This window comes from Neomonachus schauinslandi, chromosome 6 (assembly GCF_002201575.2).
Source record: "Neomonachus schauinslandi chromosome 6, ASM220157v2, whole genome shotgun sequence".
NCBI lineage: Eukaryota > Metazoa > Chordata > Mammalia > Carnivora > Phocidae > Neomonachus > Neomonachus schauinslandi.
The window spans coordinates 11,721,652-11,736,251 of record NC_058408.1 but is presented as its reverse complement, the minus strand read 5'-3'; the positions used below and the strand labels follow the sequence as shown (position 1 = coordinate 11,736,251).

The 14,600-nt window shown below is 41.3% G+C and overlaps 1 protein-coding gene across 1 annotated transcript in view; it reads right to left on the bottom strand.

Annotated features, from left to right (window-relative positions):
• RAB3GAP2 (RAB3 GTPase activating non-catalytic protein subunit 2) overlaps positions 1 to 9,227 on the bottom strand; it is a 99,226-nt gene extending 89,999 nt beyond the window's left edge. Inside the window, exon 1 of the mRNA XM_044915896.1 lies at positions 9,035 to 9,227. Coding sequence (XP_044771831.1) covers positions 9,035 to 9,149 — 115 coding nt within the window. The 5' untranslated portion in view covers positions 9,150 to 9,227. The remainder of the gene's footprint in view (positions 1 to 9,034) is intronic.
• Positions 9,228 to 14,600: the final 5,373 nt, after the last annotated feature.

Genomic DNA, 14,600 nt, shown 5'->3' with positions numbered 1-14,600 from the left:
TGAACAGCATAACACTAAAGTTTTAACACCTAGAAGGTGGGATGAGTAGCCAGAAGGTGGCTTTCATGTCTTATTTAAAAAAAAAAAAAAAAAAAAAAGGCAATGTGATGACTAACTATGTCTCTCTTGACATTCTCTCTTCTGGGCAATTTATATGTGAGACCTAGGCTCACATGGTACAAAGAAAAGTGATTTGTGTTTGAAAGACTCTCTGGTCTTCTTTCCAAAGGTGAAACGTGGGCACAGCACACACCTAAGGATTCCTTTGCATGAGGAAGGTTCATTTAGGGCCCCTATAGTTCCAAATGGTATTAGCACAGTAGTCATAAAAAAATACTTGTCTTGGGCACCTGGATGGCTCAGTCGTTAAGCGTCTGCCTTCAGCTCAGGTCATGATCGCAGGGTCCTGGGATCGAGCCCCACACCGGGCTCCCTGCTCGGCGGGAAGCCTGCTTCTCCCTCTCCCACTCCCCCTGCTTGTGTTCCTGCTCTCGCTGTCTCTCTCTGTCAAATAAATAAAATCTTTAAAAAAAAAAAAAAACTTGTCTTATAATTCCAGGACTGTCACTTTAAACAAAATTAAATAATGCCTGAGGAATACCAATGTAAGATTACCTCCCCTTCTGGAATACTGCAATGGCCACCCAAGTGGTCATTCTACTTCCACTTTCACTCACCACTCCCATCCATTCTTTCTTTGCTGACATAAAAATGTCTCCAAAATATTAGTTGGTTAATATTCTCGGCTCAAATTCCTTTTTTATAGACTGCCACTGCTAACTCCAGCAAGTTTCAAACTCCATCACCATTGCTACTGCCTTAGTTCTGTCTTTACTTCTGAAGGCCCGCATCTGACTTCTATAAACATCTCCCAAAATCACCTACCTCCAGCTTTGAACTACCCAACCTATTCTTTTCACAGCCACCAAATCCATCTGTCCATAGCTCAAATCTTGAAATGCTATGCTTTCACTTAAAACCATCAATGGTTACCCTCTGCCTATAGCAGAGACTCCTAGTAAACCACAAATAGGTTACAGGTGAACCAAGATATTAATCCTCTCATCTCTCAAGACAGCCAGGTAGGGCTTGGAGCTACTGGAACTTCCAGCAGGTCACTTCCCACCATGAGCAGCTTTATTTATTTTGTATGACCAATCTCTCTATTACCATATTAACTGACATATTTATTATGTTAAAAACATAACCTAACATTTACCATCTTAACCATTTTTAAGTGTACAGTAGTGCAAAGTATATTCATATTGTTGTGAAACAGATTTCTAGAACTTTTTCATCTTGCAAATATCAAACTCTATACCCATTAAACAAGTCCCCTTTACTCCCTCCTCCCAAGTCCCAGTAACCCCATTCTATTTCCCATTTCTATGAATTTAATTACTTTAGTGGAATCATACAGCATTTGTCTTTAGCATAGTGTCCTCAAGGTTCATTCCCATTGCAGCATGTTGTATGATTCTCTTCCTTTGTAAGGCTGAATGATATTCCATGGTGTGTGTGTGTGTGTGTGTGTATATATACACACACACCCCATTTTGTTTATCCATTCATTCATCAATAAACATTTGGATTACTTCTACTCCTTGGCTTTTGTGAGTAGCGCAGCTATGAATATAGGTGTACAAATATCTCTGAGACACTGCTTTCGCCTCCTTTGGATATATACCCAGAAATGAGATTGCTGGGTTATATAGTAATTCTGTGGGGGTTTTTTTGAGGAAATTCCCAATATTTTCCATAGCAGTTGGACCATTTTACAATTCCACCAACAGTGTAAAGCTCCAATTTCTCCACATCCTTGCCAACAGTTGTTATTTTCTGTTTTTGGTTTTTTTAGTAACAGCCATCCTAATGGATGTGAAGTGATCTCTCATTATGGTTTTGATTTGCATTTCCCTTATGATTACTGATATGGAGCATCTATTCATGCTTATTGACCATTTATATGGCTTCTTTGGAAAAATGTCTATTCAAGTCCTTTGCCCAGTTTTTAATCAGTTTATTTTACTGTTGAGCTATAGTTCTTTATATATTGTGGATACTAATCCCTTACCAGATACATGATTTGCAAATATTTTCTCCCATTCCATTGGTTGCCTTTTTACTCTTGATCCCATCCTTTGATTCACAAATGTTTGAAGTTTGATACAGTCCCATTTGCCTGTTTTTGCTTACATTGCCTGTGCTGTGTTATATCCAAGAACTCATTATGAAGTCCAGTGTCATGAACGCTTCCCCTATGTTTTCTTCAAAGCATTTACAGTTTTAGTTGTTATATTTAGGTCTTTAATCCATTTTGAGTTAATTTTTGTATATGGTGTAGGACAAAGGTCCAACTTCATTCCTTTGTATATGGATATGCAGTCAGTTTTCCCAATGCCATTTGTTGAAGAAACTGTCCTTTTCCCCATTGAGTGGTCTTGGTACCCTTGTCAAAGATCATCTGACCATATATGCAAGGATTTATTTCCAGACTCTAGCCTACTGGTCTGCCTGTCTTTATGCCAGTACCAATTTGATTACTTTGTTCTGATGGTTTTGATTACTGCAGTTTTTGTAATGTTTTGAAATCAAGGAGTCTGAGTCCTCCAACTTTTTTCTTCTTTTTCAAAATTGCTTTCGCTATTCAGATACCAAGTCTTTTTTTATGTGTGCTATGATGGAAAAAAAAAAAATGGGAATGACTGAGCCCTATAGAAGATTGCCTTCAAACTTTTTGTTTATATACACCCCAAGAGGTTTTCAATGGTATGTATCCCTTGCACAAAGGATGTAATTTCTTATTACAATAAACATGCACATTTTAATATAAACGTATACCATCCCTTTAAATTTATTCAGTGGACTCTATATACTATAGGGAAATGATACACACCAACATCTTTTTAAAAATGATGTTCTCTAGGGGCGCCTGGGTGGCTCAGATGGTTAAGCGTCTGCCTTGGGCTCAGGTCATGATCCCAGGGTCCTGGGATCGAGCCCCACATCGGGCTCCTGGCTCAGCGGGGAGCCTGCTTCTCCCTCTCCCTCTGCCTCTCTCCCTGCTCATGCTCTCTCTCTCTCTCTCTCTATGTCTCAAATGAATAAATAAAACCTTTAAAAAAAATGATGTTCTCTAAAAGTAATTTTATAAGTCCCTTTTTCTCCTTAAATTCTTATTTCCATTCCATTTCCTCCAGAGTGCTATTCTAATGTAATATTAATATATTTTTATTATTAATCCAAAAATTTCTCTGCAAAAACATGAACTAAGTTTTCTTGTGGTGAGACTCCACATATTAGAATTTTTCTTCTTGACTTATTGCAATTATTATTAGAAGTTGACAACTGAGAATAACAACATACATATATCACAAATTTTGATGACTACTGAACATGAACAGCAAAAATTATTTGGAAATGTCTCAATGAGGTAGATGGGGGAGTTCATGGTGCACCGATTAAAGGGGAAGTTTTTTTAAACACCTTGGAACAACTTACTATAATAATATTCAGAATGTGTGAAAGGTGAGCCTTTAGTAAAGTGGGAGAAGGGCAGGGTAGAAAAGTAGGTACTTTCATAAGAGTAAATGGAAATTAATTTACTTAAAACTACTTGTTTCCAAGTAACCCTTGGGCAAATTTCCATGTAGCTCCAAAGTACTCTTAACTTCCATCTGAGGACCCTGCTACTGCATAAAATTTAAGTTCCTGACAATCTCTGCAGCTTCATCCCTCACCACACCCTACTCTCCCACAATTTACCATTTGCAGCTTTCTGAACCCCATCGTGTTTCACATCCCCCTCCACCTGACGGGCACCTATTAAACAATTAAGCCTTGGTGAAGATGACAGTTCCTCTAAGACAACTTCCCTGAGTCCCCTATATAGACTGAACTAATACTCCTTCATTCTCCAACCATCATGTGCCAAATTACAGGATAACACTTTAACACTCCTTCTACATGCTTATTTCCTTTATTGACTGATTGACTAAAAGCTCCTTGAGGAGAGGGATCTATTTTATTCACCCTTTAAGACTACTTTGTGCTTAGCACATAGGAGTACTCAACAAACACTAGCTCTATGAAGGAATTAAAGACTATGCATGTCTCAATTTCCTCATTGACAAATTTTATCTGTGAGAGCCTCTTCCAATTTTAAATTGCTAACAAAATCCATTAACTCCATAAATTTTCTGAAATTCCTATAAATGTTCCCCCCAGTAGGATCTCAAACAAGAGAAAGCATTTTCACGAAGCATAAAAAATGGGTATTTTATGCCCTTTGTAATATCCCATCATGTAAAGTGACCCCATGATTTCAGGTTATCCTAAAAAGCACATTTTGCTCAGTGATTATATAAAAACATGACTTTAACTGATGGTGCCAATGTAATTCCCTGCATGATTTATCTTCTATCTTTCTGGTAAAAGAGGCAAGAAGGAAAGCTGCCTTACTTTTTTAGTATGTCACTAGGAAATTATTTTCTTATCAAGTAAATTAGGAGATCCACAATACTCTAATTCCCTCCAAATATTCTGATTCTCCCTCTCTGTACATTTTTTTTTTTTTTTTGCCCAACTCAATTATAAATATCAGAAAGTTCTGGTCTAAAAATCCAGTCTCACTGGAAATTATGCCACCGTAGTTTATGTGGGGACCCCTACTACTACCCATCTCTGAAATTTCAAAGTATGAAACCAAATTTTTTGCCTGAAATAGCATCTGATTGAGTAGAAACAATTATTAATAGTTATCACTAATGTAAACATTGGGAAACAGTAGGGTTCAAGATCTCTTTTAAAGCCACAGAAGAGGGACACCTGGGTGGCTCAGTCGGTTAAGCATCGGCCTTCAACTCAGGTCATGATCCCAGGGTCCTGGGATCAAGTCCTGCATCAGGCTCCTTGCTCAGCGGGGAACCTGCTTCTCTCTCTGCCTGCCACTCCCCCTGCTTGTGTGTGCTCTCTTTCTCTGACAAATAAAATCTTTAAAGCCATAGAAGATATTCTCATTTCATAACTGAAGACACAAAGTAACAATGTCATACTGTTGTTCTCTGACAATTAAAATACGGAGAGTAGTTCTGAGTTCTGGGTGCCCAGGAACCAGGTATCATTAGCTCTATGTCAGCTGTCCACATTAAAATAATTAAACCAACTAATAAGGCTTCAAGATTATCATTATTGTTGTTTTGGTTTTACATATCCCCTAAAAATGAACTGGGATAAGAAATTAAAACTATAAGCTAGGAATATAAAATGATCTCATGACTCCCTTCCCAATAATCATTTATAACACTAATAAAAGTGAAGCAAAGCAAGGCCAAACACCATCAGTAGGTTACGGCAGGTCCTACCTGCTTAGTTCAGATTGTCTTAATGAAGAGCTCTTTATAAAACCTGGTTTTTTGTTTGTTTTTTTAACAAAACAAGACCCGCAGTGATTATGGAAATCCATAGCGCTAGTCATCCCAAGAATTCCAAATAAATTATCAAGAGTTGGACAAGATATTTTGATGATCTTTATTTGTAAATTAAAGCACTGTTTTAACTGTAAAATATCGGTTTGGCAAAGGGGCTCACTGGTTAAGAGGTTCTTTCTCCATTTATTTTCTACTTGAATTGCTGATAGCCCCAATAATACCAATATATACAAACCTAAGAATTTGATTTAAAAGGGTAATAAATTAAATTACACGTGTAAACCCATAAGCATATTCCAAATTAATCCAGATGCTTAGGGGTACAACTATATATTCCCAACTGCCTGGATTGAGTTCATATCCTTAGAATAGACTTCACTGTGTGACCCTGGACAAGTAGTCAACCTGTATGTGCCTAAATTTTAGCACCTGTTGTGCCATACAATATGGTAGGCACTAGCTGCATCTGGCACATTTTAATTAATTTAAGCTTAAATTAAGTAAAATTAAAAATTCAGTTCTTTGGTAGCACTGGCCATATTTCAAGGGCTCAAGAGCCAGCTGTGACTAGAGGCTACCATACTGGACAACACAGACATAGTGATAAAAATAAGTAAGACAATATGATAGAGTAACAAATGTGATCAAGGGGGCAGGAATGACCATGTTAGATTAGGTGACCAGAAAAGGCCTCTGTGAGATGTTGACATCTGAGATGAGACTTGACTAACAAGATGCGGCTAAAATGCAAAGATCTGCGTACAGCATCCAAAGCAGAGGCAAGAGCAAGGACAAAGGCCTCAAGCACAAATGAGCCTGACTGGTTTAACAACAACAAAGTGTGTATGAAGCACAAGAAATAAGGGGAGAGGGGCACCTGGGTGGCTCAGATGGTTAAGCATCTGCCTTCGGCTCAGGTCATGATCCTGGGGTCCTGAGATCGAGCCCCACACTGGGCTCCCAACTCCACGGGGAGTCTGCTTCTCCCTCTTTCCCTGCCTCTCCCCCTGTTTGTGCTCTCTCAAATGAATAAAATCTTAAAAAAAAAAAATAAGGGGAGAGTAGTATGGGGTGCAAGAAGCGGCAGGAGGCGGGGCCTCATGGGCCTTATAAACAATGTAAGAACTTTAGATTTTATATTAAGTGCAATAGAAGGCCATAGAGTTACAAAGGGGCATGTTATGATCTAAATTGTCTTTAAAAGCTCACTCTGGCTGCTTTTGGGAAATAATTACAAGAAACCAACAGTGGAAGCAGGAAGTTCTGTGAGAAGACTGGTGCCATTGCCCAGGTGAAAGAAGAGCAGGGGAGTGGCAGTGGGATAGAGAAAATGTATTGTTTCCTCTACATCCCCTGTCCACAGTCCTGTATCCACTATCCTTTATAACCTGGCTCCTTGAAAAAGTCAACTTCTTTTTTTACCTCCTCAATAGCCTATAAATACGTTTTCTGTCTCCACCATTCCACGGAAACTGTCCTAGGGTCCCAGTCACCTCCACTTTCCCAAAACCAATGGGCACTTTTGCATCCTTACCTTAGCTTACCTCAGCTGCATCTGCAACTGCTGACCGCTCTTTCATCCAATCCTCTCCTCCCTCTGCTCCCGGGCATTGCTCTCACCTGGTTTTCCTCTCTTTCTCAGTCTTCTTCCCATTAACCTCTACATGACTCTTAAACATCAGGCTCCTCTAAGGGTACATCTTCAGTATTCAGTTCACTGAACTGACCCTTTTGGTTGGTAACTCCCAAATTAACATCTCTGGCCCGGGATCCTTATTAAGTTTCAGACCTCTAGATTGTGTTTAACTGGACCCCCTCACTTGGACATACCACAAACATTTCACATGCAAAAGGTCCAAAGCCTATAGCCTTCATTCTCTCTCATTAAACACCCTTGCCCAAGTCAAAGGCATTCTCAACGCCCTCACTCATCAGCTACAACCCCATCACCGGATCTTCACTAGGTCCTGTAGATTCTACCTCCCTAATAGCTTTCCAATCTATCTCTTCCTCTCAAGTCCTGGGCGTGATTTTAGTTCAAGCTCACACGGCTTCTTGGATTATTGGAACAAGCTCCCACCAATCTCCCTGCTTCCCATCTTGCCACGCTGCTACCAAAGTGCATAAAAGGTATTCAAAAACTTTGATGAATATGAGTACAAACTGACCGTGTCATTTCTCTACTGAAAGTCTTCCAAAGGCATCCCACTACCTCCACAGGCTTCTCCTGATGAAACTCCTCACCTTTACGGCCTCATCTCCCCACATCCTCCTCTTTAGCCACACAGCTCTTCTCAGTTCTCTAAATGTCACTCATTTCAGGCTTCCTTTCCTCTGCACATTCTATTACCTCTCCCCTATGCAACTAACCATTACTTCAAAGGTGGGCTTACATATCACCACTTCAAGGAGTGTCCGCTAGTGTCAGATACATATACGTATATGTACGGGTATATACACACACATATGTGTATATCTCAATCACACCGTATGGCAGCTGTTAACTTATTTGTCCCAGTAAACTATAGCTCCTAGATGGCAGCGACCACCAAACTCACTTGCTTTGCAGCACTACTGATGAACACAGAGTAAATATTCACAGATACTTCTGATTTGATTTCTTCTATATTTAAGAAAGGGGAAGGAGTTCATTTAGTGGGCCTTTTATCACCATTCCAGTATAGCACAAAAATGACAGCACGGTACTACAAAACCAGATGTGCTTCAGGTGGGAAATACGAAGAAACCAATAAACACAAAACGCACACCCTTTCAACAGGAGAAATGTGGGAAATTCCGAGAAACTATGCAGTATCTAATAAACCAGACTTGGGATTTTATACTACCTGGATAAGGGCTTACTTAACACTGTCTGATGATAATAACAGGTTGAAGGCGTCTCAGCTCAATAAAGGAAATTAACTTTTCCTGGCCGTGTTGCTGTAATTTTAGTTCCTGCTGGAGATTCGCCCTCACTTCCTGACAGGTTTTCCTTATATGGGAGACGCTCACTCACCACCTCAGGAGTCACCCACTTGTCGATCAGACATTTATTCTCTACATCTGAATGGGGGTAAGGGGCTAGAAGAAGGGAGACCGGGCGATGAGAAACACTTTCCGGAGGGAGGGTGGCAGAAGGCCGCAGTCCCAGGAATGGAGGAGAGGGCGGGGGGTTGAGGCAGTACCGGGGGAAAGCGCTGACAGCTGGCAAGGCAAGGGAAGGAGGATGCGAACACGGAGCAAGCCGTGCAGAACAGGGGACCGTGGAGGGAGGGGGGGGATGGAGAGGGCACTCGGAAAGAAAGCTGGGGAGGAGGGCGAGGGGAGTGGGGTCGGCAGAGGCGACAAGAAGCAAGGCGCAGTTCTGGCCAGAGGGCGAGTGGTTAGGAGAAAGCTGGGCGAGAGGAAGACAACACCGACGCCGCCCGGGGGGACGGAGCTGTAGGACGAGGAGGGCAGGGGATCATCGCGGTGCCAAGAGGGAAGCGCGGGGGGAACGAGGCTCCCCGAAGGCAGCGGCTGCAGGGCGGCTAGGAGACCCGAACCCGCCGAGCAGGGGCCGCGGCGGAGCGGGGGAAGGGAGCGGCGAGGCTAGGGGCACTTACTGGGGTCCCTGCGCACGGCGCTGCAGGGGGTCTCCTCCCGCAGATGAGGGAAGAGGAAGTCCCGGGCGGCCTGGAGGTCCTGGAAGTAGCAGAACTGGACAATGGAGCAAGCCATGGCTCCGGGAACCCCGCTTGGGCACCCACCTCACCTCACCACGCCCTGCCCCCCACCACCCCACGGCTTCCACCGCCAAACCCGCACTGCTTTAGCCACGCAGGGGCGGGGAAACCAAGCCGGAAGCTGTCAGCGCGCTCGGGCCCGCCGCCCCGGAGCGCTGCGCACGCGCGGAACGACCCAGGCGCCGAAGGCTGGCGCGGTCCGAGTCATGTGACTGGCGGCCTCCGGAGGAGCCAAAGCCGACGTGGAGGCTGGCGGCCGAGTTTCGTCCCGGCTCTGCGCTTACACCAGGGAACGAACCCTTTTATTCGTTCTGGCTTTGAGCCAGAGATGACCTAATTGGACGTAGTGCATGCCAGCCTTTGGGTCATTTAACCAGTCTTATTTGCTGTCCTACTGTTGGCACGATCCTGATATTCCAGAGAAGAATCCCTGTTAAACTCTAGGCAGGCCAGAGGGGGACGGTATCATGCAAGCCTCAGAGATTGAAGAGAATATTTTCTGTTTTGGAAATCAGCCCCATTAACACGAACTTTTGAATGCTCCTTCTGTAAATTCCCATAGTACTATGCACGCCTAATATAGTACGGGTTATGTTGTATTACAGACTCTAGGTTTTCGACACTCGTTTAGTTTTTCATTCATTCTTAACGTTCATCCATCCATTCAGCAAATATTAGTTGCTCGTCTTTTCTATGCCAACCACGCGAGGCGCTGGGTATGAAGCAGAGAATAAAAGAGACGAAATACTTGTTCCCACGGAGCTAAGATATTAGTGGCAGACAGGCAGTAAGCAATTAATTACTCAACTATTTAACTGAAATCGTGACAATGCTAGGAAGGGAAGTACAAAGTGGTAAGGCAGAACATAACAGGGGACCCTTCCCTAATGGTTGTCTGTTACAGTTTTGTTGGGGTGGGGGTGGAGGGTTGCCAGAATCAGGAAAAGACTTTGTTGTAAGCTCCCGGAGGTTGGGATCTCATTTAACTCCTCTTTACTTCCACAGTATCTAGCATAGGACCTGGTAGTGCTTAATAAATATTTACTGAAGGAATAAATGGAATGGAATGCCTACATAAAGTAAATAGAGTTGCCCGCTTCTATTACAAGGCACTTTATATTTTTTAAAGTATTTTTCTGTCCATTGTTTGATTGGATATTCACAATGCCATCTTGAAAGAGTGTGTCTTATCTCACTTTTTTAAAATAAAGAAATTTACCTGTCACTGAGAAGTGTCACTAAGTGTCATTGACATGTCTTGAAGTTCATTTACATTATTTTTTTCTGAAAAGTAAAAACCAAAAAGGAACAACTGTAATGTTAGCACAAAGCACCGTAGGCATTCACATACTTCTCAAAACCTAAAGTGGAAACCTAAAGTGGTCATCCACTTTGTATGCAGAAAATGGGATGGAAATTAATTGAAGGCAAATAGATGAAGTCCAGAGCATTCATGTCTGTCAGGCCTGTATATACACTTAGTCCTAATAACATAATTATAATTTAGTGCCCAGGTTTCTACTCCGTTAATTCCTGTTTCTAGAGTAGAATGGTTTTCACAAAATTAGATAATCTATGTTATCAGCTTAACAGGGATCAATTCTTTACCTCTAAATTACATGGTTGGATTAGATGTGCTATAAGGTTCCTTAAGCATCGGCGACCTGTAATTCTATGATGCAAGCTTGCAGAAAAGGCAAGCTTTCAATGCTTCAATTTTCCATCTAAAAAAATTGCAATTTTTCTTCAGATCATCCCATCCTGGTGATTAAACCCCCCAAATATGGCACCAATACCAAACGAGAATAAAATTTAAATTTTATATTCCTAGCTTTACAGGATGAATAAAGAACACGTGATACTTTTTGGAAGGATACAGTGTCATTCCTTGAAGCCATTCAAGTTCCTATTAAGGTAAATGCCTTTTGTGGCAGTAACTGCCCTTGGCTGCTTCAGCTGGCCTTTGTTCTGCCCTGAGGCCTTCATATATCTCCTGGGTTGTGGCCATTGAATTTCATTACTGCTGGTTTCAGTGGTGAAGTCCCTGACTTCCTTCCAAGTGGTATTGAAAAGGCTCATTCACGAATGTTTTGAAGGACTTTAGATACCCTTCACAGAAATTACAACACATTCATGAACTGAACTCTTTCCCCAGGAAGTTGTAAAGCTGCAGGGGGATGCCTCTGGAGCTCTGCTGCCATGGTTTCTGCAAGTGTGGGAGGATTGTGTTAGACAGTGAACATCACTAACCACACAGTCACAAGGAAGCACATTGCAGAAAATGTGCAGGCTTTACACATCCCAGAATAGAGCCGTGTCTCTCTGAGGTTCGAGTTCGGGAGCTAGGAAAACACCAAAATAATCCAGATTTTGTGACCAAAATAATCACAGGAGGGTACTAACATGAACTCTCCAGAATCCATTATTGTGAGTTAGAGCATTGGTAACTGTTGTTAAGAGAGAGATGCCTCCCGAACATGGTCAGCAGCAGGTCCTTGCCCATCTTTAACGACATCCTGAAGTTGAAGGTGCTGAGATATGGGATAGGAGGCAAAGTGTGAAGGAAAGAACAATGGTCTTGGAGTCAGGAGACCGTGGGTCTATCTCAGAGAGAATACTAATAAGTCACATGAACTTGGGCAATTCATGTCACCTTCCTGGGCCTTTGTCTCTTCATCTATAAAACGAAGAGAATGGACTCTAAAGTCTGTCTCGGGGATGTGTAGTTTTGGTAAGAAACTGGGAAGGAAAGGGTCTCAGAGTTGGAGTTGCTTAAAAGGAGGGATCTATGTAGGTACCCTAATAAGAGGCAGGGTGGACAGGAGTGAACATGAAGGCACTGAGCATCTCTAAGTGCAAGAAAGGAGAGCAGAAAAAGAGGATAGATGGACACTGAAACCTTACCTCATAGTTGTACAGATGGTTACTCTTGAATTGAGGTCTGAATTGAAGTGTGAACAGAAGCAAGGGCTATATAAAACTAGCTTTTATCCAACAAACACCTGCAGAGGATAACGTCTAATTTATTGTACTAAAGGTAATGTGGTAAACACAGTGATATGATAAGGAGGAGCCCTCCAGAGACTCACTACCTAACTGGGAAACAACCACAAATGACTCTAACAAAAAGCAGAGTGTGTTGAGGGCTATGGATGACTTTTGGTCCTCATAAAGGGCTGGGGGAGAAAAAAGGGAAACAATTTTGATTGGTAGGCTTGTCCTATGGAAAAGGAGTGGTGAGGAAGAGGCATAAAAGCGATAAACAGATTGTTCCAGATGATAGAGAACCTCAAAGTCCCAATACTACAATCTGAATTTTATTCTGTATGCAAGGTATAGCCAATTGAAGATTTTTTTAGAAGAGTTAGGACATGATGGGGTAGCATTATGTGGCATGACTAAAGACAGAGACATCTCAAGATATCATTAAAATATTCTAAGTGAAAAGTAATGACGGTGGAGTCAGTCTCCATCTGGAGGCCAAAGCAGTGGATTTTTAGTATATGATTAGATATGGGTAGTAGAGAGGGAAGATGAGAGTCAAGGTGATTGATGTTCAAGTGCATTGTGCAAAGAACTACGGAGATGGCAATGTCATGTCAGCAACCAAAAGAGAGAATGACAGAGGAGGAATGGATCTGGGGGCCAACAGGAATTGGATGAATTCAGTATTGGATAAATTCAGCATTGGATGTGTTAAATTTGAAGTTTCTATGGAAGAGCTGGTTTTAAAAAAAAGGTGTATGTGTGTGTTTTAATAAATAGAAGTTAGAAATATGGGATTAGAGAGGCCACAGGTAGAACCTACCTATAGAAGCCATTTACAGAAGTTATATTGAAGGACAGGGATAAAAGTGCCATTGGACTCTATGGGGAGAGCAGGATTGGCAGCTCTGGAAACAAGCTAGGAAGGCTGTTTTTTAGGGGCCAATGGAGGAAGAGCTCTAGTAAAGGAGACTGGAAAAAAGCAAAGAAGAAAACCATACATTGTAGGACCATGCCACAGAGGCCAAGGGAGGCAGAAGAAAATTTCATGACCAGGTGAATCTATGGTGTTGAGTTCAATAAAGAATTGAAAGGGAGTAAAAGCTGAGAAGTGGTGATTGCATTGAGCAGGTAGGAGGTCACAAGTCATTATCCAGCTTATGGAACAGCCAAACTCTGTTTCCTTGGCAGAAAATTTGTTACCTGACTTCAGAGGTACCTTATTTTTCTAACAGAGGCTAGTTATGGCATCTTTTTGTCTTTAACTCTGGCTAAAGGAGATACTTTTTAGAGAGAGAAAGAAGAATTTTCTTTTTACTGGCATTTAACAATTATGGAAAGAAGAACTAACTTCATTAAATGTTAAGTGTTTTATTGCTTGTTTGAGTGTAAGAAAATATATTTGTATTTTCAATATTTTCCAATATTTACATTGGGTCAAAATCTGTAATGACATAGAGAAGATATTAGCATACTTAGTTAGAAAAATGGAGGTACTATGGTGCTTTTAGTTACAATTTTTTTCTTGTGATGAGAACTTTTGAGATCTATTCCCTTAACAACTTTCAAATAAACAACACAGTATTATTAACTATAGTCACCATGCTGTATATTATATCCCCCTGACTTACTTATTTTATGAGTAGAAGGTTTACCTTTTGACCCCCTTCACCCATTTTGCCCACACCCCACATACCCCCCATCTCTGGCAACCACCAATCTGTTGTCTCTCTGTGAGCTCGTTTTTGTTTTGTTTTGTTTTCATTCCATGTATAAGTTTCCATCTTCTTGACCTTAATGCATTTAGGACTTGTCTGGTAAATAAATCACCCTCTTTAAAACAATGAGAATGGGCATTTGTGGAAGAAATGATCCATTCCCTTTTTTATCTCTACCAAGAGAACCCTCTATTATTGGGGCAACTAAATGCCCAGATTTAAAAACAAATCTTTCTGGCCCCCCAATCTGGTCCTCAGACTCCCCAGTCTCTCTGGATTCTGAGAGTATCTGAATATGACTGAGTTCTGGCCGATGAGATGGAGCAGAAATTGTTGGAATTGTTGGAAGGAATTTCTTTTACTTGAGAAAATAAATCTTTATGTGTTTTAACTACTGTTATTTTGGGTTTTCTATTATTGTAGCAGAACCTAATCCTGACACAGTATGACCTAAATAACCAAGAGGAACTTTTCGTGAAGGAATCTTGGTCTGTTCCATATGTCTTGTTTAATAAAAACATTCTCATTTCTCCAATATTCTTTTTCTCTAGAGTAGTTCAGAAGAGATTAGACCAACTACCTGGACATTTTGAGTTGTTTAAATACTTTTGGTTTCATCTGGATGTAAAAATATGCCCCCAATGACCAAATATTTCTTGTGTTCTTATTTTTGGCACAACTGAAATAGATCCTTAAAAGGTTCTATGAAATAAAGAAATATCCCCAGTGTTGTCTAGTAGCTG